We start from the raw sequence: 12,788 nt of genomic DNA, 5'->3' as shown, positions 1-12,788 counted from the left end.
CTTGCTCCGGCTCTAGGTCATAGTCACTGGAAATGACAGCTTCAGTATCTTCTCTGGTCGTGGAAAAACGAGCAGCAATTCTTGCGCGCTCTCTGGAAAACACACGTGCCATTCTTCTTCGAGGTCTTGAAAAAGCAGCTGCAACATACTTGAAGAGTATATGAGGAGCTGTAATGACCCAATGATGCAGAGCTTGAAGCAGACCTTGCTCCGGCTCTAGGTCATAGTCACTGGAAATGACAGCTTCAGTATCTTCTCTGGTCGTGGAAAAACGAGCAGCAATTCTTGCGCAGGCTCTGGAAAACACACATGCCATTCTTCTTCGGGGGCGTGAAAAAGCAGCTGCAACATACTTGAAGAGTATATGAGGAGCTGTAATGACCCAATGATGCAGAGCTTGAAGCAGACCTTGCTCCGGCTCTAGGTCATAGTCACTGGAAATGACAGCTTCAGTATCTTCTCTGGTCGTGGAAAAACGAGCAGCAATTCTTGCGCGCTCTCTGGAAAACACACGTGCCATTCTTCTTCGAGGTCTTGAAAAAGCAGCTGCAACATACTTGAAGAGTATATGAGGAGCTGTAATGACCCAATGATGCAGAGCTTGAAGCAGACCTTGCTCCGGCTCTAGGTCATAGTCACTGGAAATGACAGCTTCAGTATCTTCTCTGGTCGTGGAAAAACGAGCAGCAATTCTTGCACGCTCTCCGGAAAACACACGTGCCATTCTTCTTCGGGGCCTTGAAAAAGCAGCTGCAACATACCTGAAGAGTATATGAGGAGCTGTAATGACCCAATGATGCAGAGCTTGAAGCAGACCTTGCTCCCGCTCTAAGTAATAGGTCCTGGAAATGACGGCTTCAATATCTTCTCTGATCCTGGAGGAAGCAGCTGTACTTCTTGCTTGGACCGCGGACAAAAAAGATGCAATTCTTGTTTGGGACATGTTTTGAAAAGTAGAAATTGTTGCTCGAGCCTGGGTGAAAACAGGTGCAGTTTCTTCTATAATCAAGAACAAAAACTCTGCAATTCTTGCTCGAGCAATTGCAAAAAAGATTACAGTTATTTCTCTGAGCCTGGTGATACGGGTTAAAATTTCTGTTTTGGTCATGGAATAAACAGCTGCAATTCTTGCTTGGGCAGTGGAAAAAACTGTTCCTTCTGACCCTCTGTCAGCAGGCTGTGGTGTCTCTGGGTCAAGTGTTTTAATATTTTCCCAGGCTCTCTCATTCACAGGGGAAGAATGGCACATATATGCAGACAAGTAGAGAGAGAGAGGAGGAAGCCTCTTGCTGCCAGAATGATTCCTGTGAATCACAGGGCCGCTGCATACAGAGGTGCTATCCTGCTCTTGTTTCTTTTGCTGAGTTTCATTACTCAGACAGTCCAAGCCCGTTGAATGGATGCTATTATCCTGATACAGCATCCTGAGGTCACTGTAGCTTCCTTCCTTGAAGTCTGTCTGGGCTGGTGGTGGTATGTCTAGAAATGATTCAAGGGGCACAGGTTCTGCTGGGTTAACTGTGGGTGAAGCGGGGTGATTAAGTCCCAGACCAGATTTGATGAGGCGACCAACAGCTGTGGTGACCCAAGGAACCACAACTAGACCCACAATTAAGACTGGCATGTCGGCAGATAGACAGAGTTGAATAGAGATAACAGTATATCTTCTCGAGTTTTTGCAGGAGAGCTCTGAACGCCTTGAGTTGAAAAAACTTCACCTCAGAGCAATTGGATCAGATTTGGGAGTTTACTTCACAGCAAAATCACAGTTAGGGTAAAGACAGGAAGCTGCTTTTTTTTTTAATTGTAGGCTTTAACACAAAAGGCAGAGCGCGTTCTGTCTGATTGGGCCGCACACATCAAAGAACAGCTGCATCATAGCGTTCTAGAATGGAAATGACCGTATGACTGTAGGTCAGCGTGACGTCAGGAGTGTTCCGAGCATTTTTAGAAATGCAAATGGCGGACCATTTCCCGCACATCTTTTTCGGTTTCATACATTATTTAGACTTATCATTTAAATCAGACTTACAGTTCCAGTCACGTTGGTGGCTGTGTGGCTAGACGGTTTGGATAACAGTAACAAAAATGTATGCATCGTTATGTTCAAAATCCACCACTCATATGTTATTATATAGGCTATAGTATGACGCCTATAACTATATATGCAATAGCTATATATTACAGAATACTGTATGTAGGCTATAGGTAAGGCTATATCGGCACCGTGGAAAGAGCCAGGAGCTTTCTGAATTTCCCCACTTTGACATCTAAAGCTGCACTGTAGCTTTAATACATAGGCCTATTGCAACTACGTATATATAGACTGTGTAGGCTATCTTTGTGGGATATTGTGTGTGCCTTAGATAACAGAGGGTAAGGCAGCATGCACGTACGTTTAAAACTTTGGCTACTCACTCGTGTGAATCTCTCGTATCGTGTTCGCTGCCGTGAAAGAAAGCGCTAAAAGGGCAAAGCGCATTTCAAAGGCCAGGAAATATTGTCAGACTGTATAGTAGCGTTGCTTGTATCGCCCTGATAGTCTCACTTCGTCTCAGGCCATTTTGAGAAGTAAAATTAATAAACTTAATGTGCTTTACACACGTGGCTTCAACTCTTTATGTAGCCTAAAACACTGGTAGCAAACTGATACAAGCCTAATTTCTGTAAATTCTGAGTGTTACATTTGTACAAATTTTTTTTATCTATAATGACAATAAAATTTACAGTGAAACAGTATTCATCCCTCTTAGACTTTTTCATGTCTTATTTTTTTAAACACACTGAAACACAGTTATGTAATAGGCTTTTTGACAATGGCAAAACAAAAGCAAAGTGGCTTTAAAATAAGAGTGGAAATAAATCTCTATTAAGTGCTCTACACTCCTTTACAACAAGGTATCTAGATCAATTCAATTTACATCAATAAACTTTTTACAGAAGTTCCATAATAGACTACATTAAATGGAGATCAACTGTGTGTAATCGAGGTGTGCCAAGCACTTTAAGCCTCTGGCTCATTCATACAGATTAATGACAATAATAACTAATCATTTATTTGTATAGCACTTTTCTAAGTGTTTTACATACAGTAAACCCAAAAGCAGTCGCAATGAAGAATCAATTAAGGTAATATATGAGGTACAGCAACAGAACAGTACAGAAACAGATACAGCTAAAAGCAGACCAACAAACAGAGATACTATGCCGAAAAATTATGAAAAATGGGAGTAAAGGGTAATACACGAGAAACGCAGGAAATACAAAGACCCCTCAGTGATTCCAAACTCCGAACAGCAGTACATAGGGAGTGAATTCACATAAAAGCCTGTTTATACAATTGTGTTTTTAGAAGCGATTTAAAAGATGAATCTGATTTTGCTAGCCCAACATGATGCCCAATTGCATTTGTGGTTTGTTCCCATCATGCCGCATTGTGATAATAAGGTACACTATGGCAACTATCAGACAGCCTTAAGTTCTGAACAGGGAGCCCAATGAGAGATTAAGCATAAATAAGCAAACAAGTTTCTAATTCTCCTTCTAATGAGGAACTCCTGGCCGGCACTGATAGCAGCTGTGAGTGATTGCTTGACGTGTGTTAAGACTGCAAACAACTAACAAAGCAAACAGAAGGTCTGGCTGATACATCTATTGTGTGTAAGTGTATGTGTGGACACAGCTGCTGAATCTATAATGGACAGTGTCCCTTTTCTAAAATGTACAAAGATACAGTTCTCATCGGCTTTTTATGTCATCTTCATATATATATATGACATCTTTTCAAATCAACCTTATAGTCTGAGATGAGAGACAGCTCTGCAATTTATAGCTAGAATAATGGAGGAGGTCAGTCTGGGTTGCTAGGAGACGTGCAGCTCTGCAATGCTGCATTTGGTGTAGCGCCAGTCAGTCAGAGGAGTCAGTGGAGAGAAAAAGAAAGTAATTGAGCCATTTTCACAAACAGTTGGAGCTGATTTTGCTGCTCTTTTACATATCAGCAGAAGGAAAATACTGTGTCCACTAAAACTGAATATTATGATACAAAAAGATGGTCAGGGCTGTTGTACTGATAATAGAGTGTACAGGTGACACACTGGCAACTATGTGCTTACCAGACAGGTGTAAGAAATTAACATTGCCTTAACAGAACAGATGACACCATCTTCAACACTGAACTCACACAGTCCCTTAATACGTTTGCATTTGTAGACAGCAAACACAAAAAAAGTGAAACTGCACCAATAGCTCTACTTAAAAGCAAGTGTTTTATAAGGAGATCTCTAAAGCACTATAAATAGCATAGAGAGAATAAGGGCAGAGAGCGAGAGGGAGAAAGACAAAATCATATTTATAGTGTATGGTTATTTGTCAGCAGTGGTCTAGTGGAGGTTCAGTGCACATTTCACACCACATTTTAATTTTTAAAATAGAGTTTATTATCAATTAACCAGCATCAAAATTATGTAAGTTGTAGAAAAATGTGTATTTCAAAGGCAATATAAATAAATTCAGTGTTTTCTGAAAATATTGTGATGATCCTCTGTGGACAGGATTCCCTAACTTCATGACCTCTCCCTGCAGGAGCCTGAGGGACTGAGACAGGCAGCCAGTCTTCTGTTTTCCTCTGTTTGTTTGCTTGCATTTATATTATACACCATACCACATCCCCACAGCTCATCCTCCATGTTTTATGTTCAAGTCAGTGTGTGACCTGTGTTTCACCAGGCTGCAAGACAAATTTTCCCTTGAGGACATTTAAGTTAAAGTTGAACGTTCATGTTATACAGCTATGTCCACATTTGTGCCTCATTTTTTAGATGGAAATAAGACTTTTAGTTGAAACTCATGTATGAACTCCCTTTCCATCCTTGCTGGACCTGTGTTGATTGATTCAATGTTGATTATAATTTGTCGGTTACCTAATGGTGTTCACTGAAATAAGGCCATAGTTCCCCAACTTTTATTATTCGTTAACCATTATGCAGTAACAACAGTGTGTGTGTGTGTGTGTGTGTGTGTGTGTGTGTTCTACCTGTGTTGTAAAAGAGGGTGGCAACAAAGGTGCAGTTCTTGAAGAAGGTGTTGCTGGAGGTGATGTCCTCAAAGTAACACTCCTCAAACAGCGAGTCCTCAAACACCATAGACCTCATTTTCAAGTTCATAAACCTGCAAGTAATTATAGACAGGGATGATGGAATCAAGAAATGGAGGCAAAAAGACAATGGAGTGGATGGATCATGGGAGTGGGGAGTGGAGGGAGACAAAAGGAAGATGCAAAGACATAGAGAGACGAGTCTTTCATCACAAGGGTTTGAAACTATTAGGCTGTCAGATATTCTATTACCATATTACTGTTTGAATTTTAATAACTCAAATCACATGCAGAGTTCAGGCTGAAAAGCTAAGGTCAAAGGAAAGATCAAAGACAGGCTTGTTAAACATGAACAAGTCTGCAGGGTTTTCATCCAATTAAAGCAATGTTCAGAATAAAACATTTGTTGAAGCCTGTCATATTTTCATCTGGTTTGTTGTCATCCACCACAAAGTATTTACACTTTGTGAATAAATTCATCCACCAAGTATTGGAGATATGTAAAATATAAAAAATGCCAAAATATCCTTGGAATAAAAGCACCTGACCATCATGTAACCAAATTCATTCAACAGGCCGACACTAACGAGGGTATGCAGGTAACTAACTTGTCATTGAAGTACTCTCCCTGGCGATGGATCTGGTTTTCCAGGGTGAAGTTAAAGGTGATGTGTTCTACTTTCTCCTTGACGAAAACCTTGGTTCGTGAGGAGTACTCCTGCTTCTGCAGGTACTTGATCATGTCGGGGAACCACACTGTCAGACCGTAGTAGCTGGACGAGGAAGAGGAGGAGGAGAGAGAGACAGAGAAAGTGAGAGTGCTGCTGTCACAGAAAAGACAAACCTACAGTAACAGGCCTACAGAGAAAAGATGATGCCTCTATCGAAGAGGCACAGAGCAGTGTTACTGTCTGCATGAATATACCAGGGACACAGATATACAGTATTTGTAACATATTTTGCCTGTGTACTATGGCTTACTGCTAGTCTCATATATGTTGGCTGATGTTTTCAGTGGTGGAAAGTAACTACAAAGACATTTGTTAATTTAATTTATTAACATGAACTTTAAGGAAGAGGAATAGGGAATACGCTTATTCACTCTCTGGCAGAGTGTTAGATGAGAAGATCGATACCACTCTCAAACTTGAAAATTAACACTGCAGCAGGGAGGGTGAAAGGTTACCAGCAGGTGGTGTAAGCCTTAAGTCAAGCTTTACAGTTTGTTGTAGTTTATGAAGCCTCCATTTTTTCTGGTAAGGGATTTGGTTTAAAGGCTCAGTGTGTAGGATTTAGTGACATTTAGCGTTGAGGTTGTACATTACAACCAACTGAACACCGCTCGCCTCATCCTCCACTTCCAAGCGTGTAGGAGAAACTACGGTGGCCACTAAACTCACGAAAAACACGTTCTAATGTAGAAACATGGTGGTGCAACATGACGGACTCCGTGGAAGGGGACCCGCTCCCTCTGTAGCTATAAAGGGCTTATTCTAAGGTAACAAAAACTCAACAATTCATATTTTAACGATAAGCACTTTCTCTGCATTAAGATCGCCCACAGCAAGGGCGACAGCAAGCTGTTAAGCCAACAAACAACCAAGCTCTTTTTGGTTAGCAAATAAATTGACTTCACTGACCGGTTAAATAACTGGTAGTGTACTGTTAAGTCTCCATAAGACCCAGAAAAACCTGCAGTAGTGCACCATTCATTAACCTAATCTTACCTGAAGGACATAGAGAACCACACGGCCATCATCATGTAGGTGGTACGGCGGTACTCGGGGGAGAAAATAGTCAGAAAATTACTCCATACCTGATGAACACACACACGGACACAGACACAGAGACACAGGGAAACACAAAAAGAAAATAAATATATAGTGCAGTCAGATAAAAAGTAAATTTACACCAGACGTCTCTGAAAACAAGTTTCTTTCCATCAGCTGCAAGAAATAACCACCATGTCCAGAATCCCTTTCCAGGCTAGAGTAAACAAACTGTGACAGCCTCAGCAGTAAGATGGGAGACAAACACGTCCTGTCACTAAATACACACTGTCCACAAAGACAAAGAGAATAAAGCCTGGGCTGAGCAGTCTTGCAAAATTTTCATCTGAGTTCTTTTTTTTTTTTTGATTGTCTTGTCCTTAAAAATAAACTCTTCTGTTTGTTGAATGCGCTTATAAATTACAATAAAATAAAATAAATAAAACGCAGATTCCCTTGATTATAATATCTATTTGTGATGCTTTGATGGTTTAAATTAAATTTTCGCAGTCAAACTCCGAAACAGACGGTCTGAAGAAAAAGAAAGAAAGTCTGCAGTAGATAACCAGTTAACTTATAACTAAATAAATTTGACGTGTACTTTGAGTTTTTAGTTTGGCCCATGTCCCACGCACTAACATAGAGGGGGCAGGGATTATGACCTATACTGCAGCCAGCCACCAGGGGACGATCGAGATGTTTTGGCTTTACTTTAGTGGAACGGTGATGTCGTCCACGTTTATATACAGCCAATGATTTTAATATTTCTAAATAAGAAACAGTGAATACAAATACTGCAGGGTTTGTCACCTGATGGAATAATGAAGTGAGCTTTGTTCTCCATTTCTCATGCCAGGCAGCACCTTCACCCAGGTTCACCAGTTCATCCATCTGCTTCACTGTTTTGATGGTGGTCACCTGCAAGCAACAGCATAATCATTCAGTATTTTGATTGAATTGATGTGTTTAATGATTGTTAATTGTGTTTTCCTTCAAAGCACTTTGCAAACTTGTTTTTTGAGAAGTTTTCATAATATTTATTTATATCAGCCAAATTATGCGCACATGCCATTAAAAAAAAAAGAAAATGTGGCTTTATATATGTGAGAGAATAACCCATGCTTTGATATGTATGTGATATCAAACGTACAAAATGTATAATTCATTTATTATACCCCTTTTCATCACTGCTTAATTTGTCAACCTCTGTATTGAAATATTACAGACATTCAGTAGAATTAATGTTCCTTCCATATTATTATTGATCCATATTATTCAAATTATACATGAAGAAATGCATAACTCTCAGTAAAGCTGTGCAGTACATTTTTACAGTACTTTACAACAGCTTGCAAAGTAGCTTCACCATAAAGGCACACAATCCCTGAGACAGTAAAAAGGCCTCATCCCAACTAAAAACGATATAATGAGATGTACCTGATCTGCCTAATGTCTCACCATTAACATTATGATATATTAAACATGGCCAGTTATAATAATTCATTTTACTCATTAATCTAGTGAGAAGAGGTTATAAAGTATTTTTGTCACCATATTTCATTTAATATGAACTGTGTGGCTTGAAGCATTAAGAGATTACAATAGTTGTAAGAAAATCTGTTTTAACTTATTAATATGCAAATGTATGCAGCACAGACCTCAAAACCTGCTGCACTGTATTAGCCTACAGGCAGACACACATGCACTGTATGAAGACCTTTTTTCCTGCATTCAGACAATAGTGACAATAAGATTCTTGAGTGTGACTTACAGAGAAGACCCTCTCTGGGTAGCCCTTGGCCCTCATGTTGGTGTCATGGACCTGTTTCAGAATCATCCACGCCTCATCGTGTTTCCCATTCTGGAGGAGAAAAACAAAAAACAAATTTACGTTAGTCAGCACTCGTGTTGTAGTACCTGGAAATTTAAACCACAGCAGGGAGGGTGAAAGGTTACCAGCAGGTGGTGTAAGCCTTAAGCTCAATATTTTAACATCTCTTTACAGAACGGGGTGTCAAGGAAGCCATTTTTGTGGAAAAAGAGAACCCCTCTTTGAACAGAAATGGTGGTCTGAGATTCAATCTGCCCAAAGTCTATCAGAGTGTATTATCACCTTGGTCACGCCAATCACATGCTAATCAGGTACTTAACAGTGATGAAGTAGATGCAGCCAGATAACAAGAGGCCTGATTACTGATTACTGGGCCATCTTGGAAACTATTAGGTCAGTTTCAGGTGAAACTAGCTATTAACAGATACTCAGGCAGATTCCTTCCTGAGGACAGGGCTTATGTAACTCAGAGTAGCTTAAATTTCTAGTTCCCGTCCCATTTTTTCACAATTGAGAATGACTTCCGGATGGGAGCCGAAACGTCTTGATTCTGAAAACAGTGTCCAGATGACTACGACTGAAACCTTTTCTATGATCTCTTTACAGTTTGCTGTAGTTTGTGAAGACTCTTTTCTGGTAAGGGATTTGGTGTAAGGGTAAAGTCAAGTCAATTTTATTTATATAGTCCAATATCGCAAATCACAAATTTGCCTCAGGGGGCTTTACAATCTGTACAGGATATGACACCCTCTATCCATAGACCCTCGATTCAAGAGTGATGTTTTGATTCAATCATTAATCAACGCCTTTTAAATGTGTAAGACGTTGTGATGTGAGTGCCAAACAGCCAATTAGGGAAAATGTTACCATACATTGCCATTTTTCATAAAGTTAAAATCAAGATGTGAAAACCGTGAAACGGCTTTGCTCTAGTTTGATAAACACATTTTATTCAGAAATTTCTGCTTCACATACATATAGTTTCACTGGTACATACTGTTTGTATCTGGTGTACGTGCTTAAAGGAACAGTTTGACTATTTGGTAAATACAATTATTCACTTTCTTATTGAGAGTTAGATGAGAAGACTGCTACTGTACCACTTTCATGGCTGTAATATTAAGCTATGGCCAGCAGCCAGTTAGCTTAGCTTAGCACAAATACTGGAAACAGGGGGAAACAGCTAGCCTGCCTCTGTACTAAATCTGCCCACCAACACTTCTAGAGCACACTAACACGTATCTTGTTTGCTTAATCCGGACTAAAACCAAAGTTTAAAAACAACCCGTTATGATGGTACGGAGAGTTATGTGCTGGACCTGGAGTCTCAGCTGGTTGCCTAACAACCTCACAGGTGTGATGTAAAAACAACCACAACATGTAATTTTTACACTTTGTTTCTAATACAGATTAAACAAACAAGATGTAACGTTGTCATTAGTAAGGTTTGGAAAGGTTGGTAGGCGGATTTTGTTACATCTGTTCCCAATCTTTATGCTAAGCTAAGCTAACCAGCCGCTGGCTGTAGTGTGATGAGAGTGGAGTGAGAGTGCCATCAATCTTCTCATCTAACTAATATTTTTCAAAATGTCTAACTATTCCTTTAAGGCTCAAGGACATGTCAGCTGGTGTTGTTGAGGGAGCGCTAACTGTGACTCATTCAGTTCTTATGCACACATTTGCCAAATTACACTGTGACACTTAAAGCAATTATCTTTCAATCAAAACCTAGACTAAATTAAACATATAATGCAGTATTTTATGTGGAAATGTTGAAAAATGTGCAGTGTGTTCCTATATCAATTTACATTTTTTTCCCATGTCTATTTCCCGTATTTCTGTATCTCTGCAACCAGCTACAACTAAATTTACTTAAACGATTCACTGACGCCTTCTGATGTCAATGAGTATCAAAGGAAGTGTGGGTGGGTGTGTGTGACAACAGGGGACTTGAAACATCAAAGTTAAACCAAATGAAAAACCATGCAGGAACAAGTGGGTAAATTAACTGAAGAGTTTCTGTTTATATGATATAATTTGCTGTGGTTAGCTAAAAGTGGCTTAGTAGCACATAAACAGAGCTAATGTAATATGGGGATGGTAAATATTTAGGACTGCAAAAATCACCATAACACTAGACATCTACATACTGTATACTAGCTGTGAAAGATTCCTTCATGTATTGAACATTTAAAAACATCTTAAATATCAATCATCTTAAAAATCTTTCTGTTTAGTTTTTGGTGTGTCAGCATTCAAAATATACTGATACTATACTAGGAATAAAAAAACTTCAGCAGTAATTTATGTATGTTACAGTACCTTGCTGTTTAGCCTGCTGCAGGATGTACTGTATGTATGCACATATATTTATTTATTCAAAATATTCTGGAAAACTGTGTAAGCAGCACTTTGTCTGCAGCACAGCATCTTCCATTTTGCAAATGCACGGATGCTTTCTGTTTTCATGGCTGTTTATGCATTCAAGAAGTCAGCATGTATTCAAATACTATTTCCACAAGGTCTGAGCGTGACGAGAGCTGACAGGCTGACCTCAAGGTAGAAGCGGGGGCTCTCAGGCATGGTGGTGAGGGCACAGATGGCCGCCACAGAGGGGAAGGCGCACACCAACACAAAGACACGCCAGCTGTGGAATTGGTAGGCCGAGCCCATCTGGAAACTCCAGCCTAGACGAGGAGAAAGAGAGAGAGGGGAGGTGTCCTTAGGTCTTGAGAAAACAAGACCCAAGAGGGTCTTTTTTGTTGTCAAGTCACACTCCTTTTACTACTATTTTACTTTTGTTTGTTGTTTTGACTAACCCGTTTTCATTTCACTCAGCACTTAAAGAGTGTAAAGAGAAGTATCAGTAAGTTGAAATTAACTGAGTTGAACTGTACCGAATGCAAAATTCTGGGTAGGTGCTTGTCACAAAAAGGAAGTTACCAAAACAGAAAGAACTTGTACTTGATTGAAAATATTTATAACATTTGGTCTTTGTCAAGGCATGTGATACTAAAAATAACACTGAAGTATATCCACCACCTAGCTTTTCTGACTCACACTTGTCTTGGTCTCAGTCACTACCAGATGTTGACTAAAATTGACAAAAAAAAAAAAAGGGAAACACATTGTATTAACTGTTTTTGCATTCATTTTAATCCCTAATATTCATTATTAGGCATTTATTTATTTAAAAATACTTCTATTTCACTATTTATGACAACTGAGCCAACTCTATCCATTGGTACAAGGACATGAGATGTGGCTGAAAGCTAGCAAGTGGACCTTGAGTTAAGACTTTTTTAAACTCAAACTACTGTTTGCAAGGTCAAGAATGAACATTTAACATGCCTTAATGAGTTTTGAATACATTTACAAACAGTTTTAAACCTGCCTGTAAATGATTTGTAAATACTGTATAAACAGTTAATAGATGCTATGAGGATTTGGTCGTGTGTAATCAAATCAACTCAAACGATGCTCTTGCATAGCTGCTGAAAACATTCAGACTGGTATTTTCAGAGATTCTTCTAAGCAAAGCAAGAGCTGCAGTTTACTTACAATTTTTTTTTACCAGAGACACACATCTGAGAGAATTTGGTCTACTGTTAGAGTAGAGAGGCTGAAACCACTGATCAAATCAGTTCTGATTATACCAAACCATATTAAGATAGCTGCTGGCAACTAAAGTAAACAAGATGAAATTAAGGTAATACTTGATTTGCAACCCACTCAAACATCTCTGAACCCGGAAAGCCACTAATGTAGTTGCTCCATAGTGATGCATCAAACAACAGTGGTGAAAGAAGTATTGAGATCTTTTCCTTAAGTAAAATCAGAATTAGAATCAGAAATACTTTATTGATCCCCGAGGGGAAACTCTTTAAGTAGCAGTACCGCAGTTTAAAAATACTCCATTACAAGTAAAGGTTCTGCATTCAACTACTAGCACCACAAATTACTTAACAGTAAAAGTACTCAATATGCAAAATGGCCCCAATCAGAGAATTATATTTATTATGTGTGTGTATAAATAGTATTGTTGATGTATAAACATGTTAGCAACATTTTTATGTTGTCAAAGTGGAGCTAA

General features: G+C 39.2%; 1 protein-coding gene across 2 annotated transcripts in view; it reads right to left on the bottom strand.

The window, feature by feature from the left end:
* The window catches only part of sv2a (synaptic vesicle glycoprotein 2A), a 62,527-nt gene that overhangs the window by 7,666 nt on the left and 42,073 nt on the right, over positions 1-12,788 (bottom strand). For both annotated transcript variants that reach the window (XM_044207090.1, XM_044207089.1), the window contains 6 exons: positions 11,249-11,382; positions 8,636-8,725; positions 7,675-7,782; positions 6,823-6,911; positions 5,704-5,868; positions 5,036-5,169 (listed from right to left, as the gene is read on the bottom strand). In XM_044207090.1, coding sequence (XP_044063025.1) covers positions 5,036-5,169; positions 5,704-5,868; positions 6,823-6,911; positions 7,675-7,782; positions 8,636-8,725; positions 11,249-11,382 — 720 coding nt within the window. The remainder of the gene's footprint in view (positions 1-5,035; positions 5,170-5,703; positions 5,869-6,822; positions 6,912-7,674; positions 7,783-8,635; positions 8,726-11,248; positions 11,383-12,788) is intronic.

The sequence above is a fragment of the Siniperca chuatsi genome, linkage group LG9 (genome assembly GCF_020085105.1).
Source record: "Siniperca chuatsi isolate FFG_IHB_CAS linkage group LG9, ASM2008510v1, whole genome shotgun sequence".
NCBI classification, from domain to species: domain Eukaryota; kingdom Metazoa; phylum Chordata; class Actinopteri; order Centrarchiformes; family Sinipercidae; genus Siniperca; species Siniperca chuatsi.
The sequence above is the reverse complement of the archived record's forward strand: the minus strand, read 5'-3'. Positions and strand labels throughout refer to the sequence as shown.